We start from the raw sequence: 7072 nt of genomic DNA on the forward strand, positions 1-7072 counted from the left end.
ACAGATTCTTGTCTATTAAATACATGGATGATGGACATTTTATAATGTGATTGTTACAGATTCTTTTCTATTAAATACATGGATGATGGACATTTTATAATGTGATTGTTACAGATTCTTTTCTATTAAATACATGGATGATGGACATTTTATAATGTGATTGTTACAGATTCTTTTCTATTAAATACATGGATGATGGACATTTTATAATGTGATTGTTACAGATTCTTTTCTATTAAATACATGGATGATGGACATTTTATAAAGTTACACATTCTTTTTAAAAAATAATTTTAATGATGGGGAAAAATGGGAATCTATTTCAAAAAAAAAAAATAATGAAGAAATACTACCACAACTGTACAATGTTTTATGAAAGTACAAATAATATTATAAAAGATATATTATCCCCCTAAAAAAAAAATTTTTTTTACAATTTGTTGTTGAATATTATGCCATTTTAATGTCACATAATAGTTATTCACCTTCACCAAAAACTGGATCGAAAAATTAATAATTCCCCCCCCCCCCCCCCCGATAAACGTCTCATAAAGAGATACGATTGGACAACATCAAGCAAGGGTGTTCAATGACGTCATTCCAGAAAGGGGAATTCCCATTTCCAGCGCTCTTTTACTACCATGACGCTGACCTGGTAGTGTTGGTGGTAACAAACGAGGAAATCAGGACCGCCGCCATGTTGATTCAACTTGTTCTTTTCCCATAAAAAATTCCGAAAGATTTTCAAGTATGTACTATGTACAACAGGATCCGTACAACAGTATACTTTTAACAACATTGTAACAATTATTTCCCCAACAATTAGCCGCCTAGGCCTGGTAGTACTAGCTAGGTAGGAGGCCTAGTAACTAATAGTAGTTTAGGGGCTGGGCCTACTAGCGCAGCACAATGATTTACAGTACCTCCAACCGGTGGGAAGTCTCCACTGAGTACTGCTTGCTTGGCCCTGGAATGTCTTGTGGTTCACTAAACTCGTAGCCCACTCTGACACTAGGTTTAAGTTAGGTAGTAACTCACTAAATAGTAGTGTAGATGTACACTAATTCCAATTAGTTCAATTGATCTGTTTTTATATTTAATCTCACCTATAATTTGTATAATTATTTATTTTACTTACAATCCATGAATGATTTAATTCTCATTCTACTGTGACATTTCATTGATAGGGCCATAATATAATGTATATGTAGACCTACTCCTATTTATATGAATGTAATTTTGTTTCATGCGATGTTGAAGCTAGATGCTGTGTACTGAAAAGTGACACAAAAATGAAATATTAAAATTATAGGCCTATTCATAATTAATAAAAGTCTGTCAGATTTTTAATTAAATTTAAAACCTGTCGGATATAAGTTATACAGTAGGGTAAAAAGGACAAAAACCCATTCTAAAATAAATTAAGCAAAAGAAATGGATACATTGATGTAAAATGTAATAGTGAACAAATTTTTACATTAGTTTAAAAGATTAAAGCCAAGGCAGGCATTTTTTTTTTAAATTTAACTGTTTGTTTACCTTGTATTTTATAAGCAAAATCATTATTGTCATAATTTTTTTGTTGGGAAAAAGTGACTATTAACTATAAAATGACATGATTGAAAGTTTGGTTTTACGCCGTGGTTAGGATTCCGGCACCGGAACTCAACTGCCCAGCGTTAGGGAATCCGACACGCTATTGCGAATGCCCAGAGCGAGGTGATCGGCGACTCTATACTCTACACACAGACTAGCATACAATACACTATCTTTGCTAACAGCGATGGATCATTAATAGCTGCGCCACGGCGAACTAGCCTAGCCCATTCATATATAAACTTGAGATAATTATGAATTATAATTACATGACTAGTTTTATGATTTTCAAGTACAAAATAAAAAATTTCATATAGCGCATTATACTGTAATAACATGCACTCGTATACAAGTTGATTTGTTGACGGCAGCCGCCGCACGGATATGATGTGAAAAAAACAGAACTCAGTGTTCGGGAAGTCGGGGTCGCAACGCTATGCTATATTCACTTTTTCTTGCGTAGGCCTGTGTTTTTCTGCCGTTCCGAACTTCATACTTCCTCTGTCTAATAAAATTACAGCATTACGATTCTTAGATAGATACTGATTCTTATCAATATCATAATAATTATTTTAGGGGCGGTACCAGTTTAGAAAAAAAGTCTTGTCCAAGGCAGTGGTGATGCCAGGATCTTCCCGACACTGGGGATAAAGTCAGCAAAGTTTATTAAGTAGCAATTAAGAAGTAATAAGCTACCAGTGTTAGGCACTTGGAAAAATTGATTGAATTTTGTTGGAATTTTAAGTTGCAACAGGTGTAGATTCGTACTGCTACTACTGTACTACAATAAAACAGCTTAATTTATTTATTAATGTTTCAGTGTTAAAATGTATAGATGATAATATTTGTTATTTTTCAGGAAAATGGCATCTCTTGAAAGGAATGATGAGTTTGATGACTTAAAGGCTGAACTTGGTAAACACTATAAAGTTGAAAATTATGATATGTTGAAATTCTGCCTATTGAATATCCTGCCTCACGGAGATATTAAACCAAACTTTATAGCGAATGATATATTTAATGCACTTATTCAGATATTTTACCCTATTCTGAGTACATAGTCAAGTAATTCTATGGTGGGATTTCAACCCACGACCTCCAAATCACCACCCTGGCATTCTCTAAATGAGCTTGCGGTTATGGAATTGTATTACTACTGCTTACCTATCTATACCATTTTTTATTCTCTATTATAGATAAAAATTTGTTCACATTTTCTCTTATTTTATACTAGATGCATCAGAAGATCCAGTTAAAGCAAAGAAACCAAGAAAATCAAGAAAGAGTAAGTATACTGTAACCATGAAGTGTGTGAAAGTGAATTTTTTCTGGGATCTGAGTCTTTTTAAATTTAACTAGAAAATTATCAGAAGCAGCAGTAATCTTCAGCAACAATTATTCAATCTAAACCCAAGCTTGAAAAACACTGAACACACCATTTAGTGAAACCGATGAGAAAATTGGAATAAAAGGGACATATTAAAGAATTAAAGTTAATTTGTAGTAGTTTCTCTTGTTTTATTAGAGGAGTCAGAAGATCAAGTTAAAGCAAAGAAACCAAGAAAATCAACAAAGAGTAAGACAGACAATAAATCATGTATTTTAATTTAAAATGAAAAACATGTAAACAAAAATTATTATACATAATCTGATATTTTATTTCGTTGATAGAGACAACATTAAGAGATTATGTAAGAGAAATGTTTGCAGAGAAAAAATGTTCGGTTAAAAAAGATTCTGAGAAATCACCAAAAGAAATGGAACTATTTAAAGGTAATTAAAAATAGTAAATCATAGTAGTAGTAATAATAGTAACATTTATTGTTATTATTATATATTGTTTAGAAATAATAGAAAATTAAATGTTTTTATTCATATTTTGCTTTTTTTTAAATAAAATAACCTTTAATTACAGAATATGATTATAAATTCTATACATCTAAAAATTAATACACTTTAAGAAATGTGTGTTTATATTTTTTAAACCTAAAATAGTTGTGCACATTTTACAATTTTTGTTTTTTTTTACATTATTTCAAAAATGATTTATTAATTTATGCTGTGTATATCTTAAGCAATAAAGAAACTTTTAATATTGTAAAAGTTGACATAAATCTGGTAAATATATAAATTGCTGCTCACCCATTGTCTGGTTCAACCATGTCTTATTAATATAAAATTACTTCCTTTTACAGGTATTGATGATAGTGAACCCTCAACTTCACATCAACAGCTACCAAGTCAAGATACAATGAGAGATGAACATGCTGTAGATGAGATATGTAACTCTTTAAAAAGATTTTGCACTTACATGAGACGTGGGAAGAGTTTAAAAACAGATCGGGATATCATAAAGATGATAAGTAGTATGAATCGGAAAGAAGAAAAATGGAAACACAGTAAAAGGTGGGAATGGATTCAACAGAAATCAGACGACATTGGTAGAATGCTAGCTCATATTATTATTGCTGTAAAAGATGAAAAGTATGTGTTATCTAAAATCAGTCAATCATGTACTGATGATGTGGTGAAAGGTCTGTCTACCGAATGTAGTAAATACACTTTTAGATATAGTATTGAAGGTTTTTCTTTGGTTAAGCCTCATATTTATATTTCTACATCATTTTTAATCCACTTTTTGGTTAATGCACCAAGACTTAAAAGTCTTAATTTAAGTGGAGCAACAAATGCAAATATGAATGATATTGTTAGTGTACTATCGCAGAAATGTTTAGTGTTGGCATTAGATAATCTTGATATCAGTGAGAATAATCTCAGTGATATCACATGTTCATCACTTGGCACATTACTTGCTATTTTTCCTAAATTAAAAACACTTGACATGTACAAATGCGATCTGTCAGGTGTTATCATAGATGCTATGGTCAGGGAATGTGTCAATAGGAACCTAATGTTGGAATTAGATAATCTTAATATCAGTGAAAATAATCTCAATGATATCACTGGTTCTTCACTTGCCACATTACTGGCTATTACTCCTAAACTGAAAACACTTAACATAAGCTCCTGCAGTATGTCAGGTGTTATAATAGATGCTATGGTTAAGGAATGTGTCAATAGGAACCTAGTGTTGGAATTAGATAATCTGAATATCATTGGGAATAAACTCAATGATATCACAGGTTCTGTACTTGGCACATTACTGGCTATTTCTCCTAAACTGAAAAATCTTGACATGAATTACTGCAGTCTGTCAGGTGTTATCATAGGTGCTATGGTGAGGGAATGTGTTAATAGGAACCTAGTGTTGGAATTAGATAATCTTTATATCCGTGGGAATACTCTCAGTGATATCACAGGTTCTGTACTTGGCACATTACTGGCTATTTCTCCTAAACTGAAAAATCTTGACATGAATTACTGCCGTCTGTCAGGTGTTGTCATAGATGCTATGGTGAGGGAATGTGTCAATAGGAACCTAGTGTTGGAATTAGATAATCTTGATATCAGTGGGAATACTCTCACTGATATTACAGGTTCTTCACTAACCACATTACTGGCTATATCTCCTAAACTGAAAAAGCTTGATATGCGTAAGTGTAAATTACCTAATGATGTAGTGCAGGATATGACTCAACACTTCCAGACTATAGATGGTGTATTTTCCTATAAATAACTGTTATACAGTAGTTATTAGAGTGCAGTTTAATTTGACATTCGTTACAACTGCATGATACAGGTACTTAAAGGCATTTTCATTTTTAACTTGAGAATATTTTTAAAAATATAAATTGTAAATTGCAGCCAAAAAAAGCAAAAATGAACTAGATAAGTTGCAAATATTACAGTTTTATATTTGAATTTAATTTATTATTTGTAAGTATTATACAATGTTATATTTGTTATTCATTCTATGGCACAGTACTTTCTGTATGTTTAATTTACTTTCAAAAAATCTTTAAAACATTAACGTTTTACAGATTTTATTAGCAATTTAAACAACTTACTTTTGTTATGCTCAATATTTTTTTCTCCTTCGTTTTGACTTATATTATTAATTGTTTATTGTTTTATACCTTTTTTTCTTTTATGTATTTCTGCATATTTGTATTGTCATAGTTGTTGTTTTTGTCATAATAATAATAATAATAAACAATATTTATATAGCGCCTAATGGATCACTGACCCCTCTAGGTGCTTTACATTAGACTTTAACTAATGGTAATAACCTATCCCCCGCCGGACACCATTCCGGTATTTCTTGAAAATGAAAATAGTCAACAAGTTGTTGAACTATATATGAGGTAATTGTAAAAAGTAAAAAAAAAAAGTACTATAGACCTATAAATTAAATTAAATAACTTAAATGATTTAAAAAGTTAAATACATATTAAAATTACAACAAAACATTATTGCAAGCTGTCATCTATTTTATTTTTATAAAAATCAGTGTGTGGTGTGATTGAAGGTTGGCGAGTATAGGCACTGCTCTTGATGTAAGAAAAGTTTTACTTTGTTTTTGCAAGCTATTACATGTTCAGCGACACGCGAGTACAGATTCAGGATAAAAAATCTTGCAAGAGAGGTGTATAAAATAAAAACACTTTTAAGCCTAGTACATTCTTTGTTGATTGTATTAAATAACAAACAAATAAACAGCTTGTGTTGTGTTTTATTAGGTTATATGCATGATATGCATATAACCTCTTGATTCTGTCAAAATCTTTATTTATTTATTTATTTATTTATTTATTCTTTCCTTAGCACTATTTTGTCCGTGCATTATCTTGGCATCAGTTTAATCTAGCTAAGTCAAGTTTTCAGAGTATATTCCTCATGGCCAGGAATCGATGTGGTTATATTTTCACGATGCGTAATCAAAAATTACGCGGTCTACGCGCGATTTTACGAAATCACGTTTGTAATCATATCTTCACAAGCATGAATCACAATTAAACAAAATTTGGTACTCATAAATTTCAGGTCATATTTCATCATATGGCAATAAAATTACGTGCGTAGCGCATATAACGCTTGCGTACGCGCGCTTAAAATGTTTAAAATTGTCAAAATTTATTTTCGATGAAATTAGAGTACGTTTCAGGCAATTTTAAGCGTTTAAAAAAATGCCATGAGTGCGCAGATTTTTGCACGCGCACTGCGCGTTAAACGTTAATGCGCACTCTTTTTGCCCGATTTCTGATTTACAATCTTTCTTTAATAATATCATCATATTTGATTCAGGTTTCAACTCGAAATTGCGTTATACGAGCACGTCAAAAGTGACTGGCTACGCACGTATAAGTTAACAAAATGGTGAAAATATGCTAAATTTTAAAATTAATATATATCGTCAGAATGCAGGGGAACACCTATTTTTTATTTCATTTTCTTGAAGTGTATGTATCATATGTATGATTTATTATCAAATAAAGAGAACAAAAGTTGATTAAGTCATCATTAATTGCATATTAAATTAAAAAAAAATAATTTCGACAATCAAACAAATTATGAC

General features: G+C 31.1%; 1 protein-coding gene across 1 annotated transcript; it reads left to right on the plus strand.

The window, feature by feature from the left end:
• The first annotated feature begins 704 nt into the window (after nt 1-704).
• Nucleotides 705-6201, plus strand: LOC140046178 (uncharacterized). The gene is made up of 6 exons (XM_072090736.1): nt 705-748; nt 2456-2511; nt 2831-2881; nt 3122-3172; nt 3268-3369; nt 3792-6201. Exons 2-6 carry the CDS (start codon nt 2460-2462, stop codon nt 5231-5233), a joined length of 1698 nt encoding a protein of 565 aa, XP_071946837.1. The 5' UTR covers nt 705-748; nt 2456-2459; the 3' UTR covers nt 5234-6201.
• The last annotated feature ends 871 nt before the right edge of the window (nt 6202-7072 follow it).

This window comes from Antedon mediterranea, chromosome 4 (genome assembly GCF_964355755.1).
Source record: "Antedon mediterranea chromosome 4, ecAntMedi1.1, whole genome shotgun sequence".
In the NCBI taxonomy this organism is placed as follows: Eukaryota; Metazoa; Echinodermata; class Crinoidea; order Comatulida; family Antedonidae; genus Antedon; species Antedon mediterranea.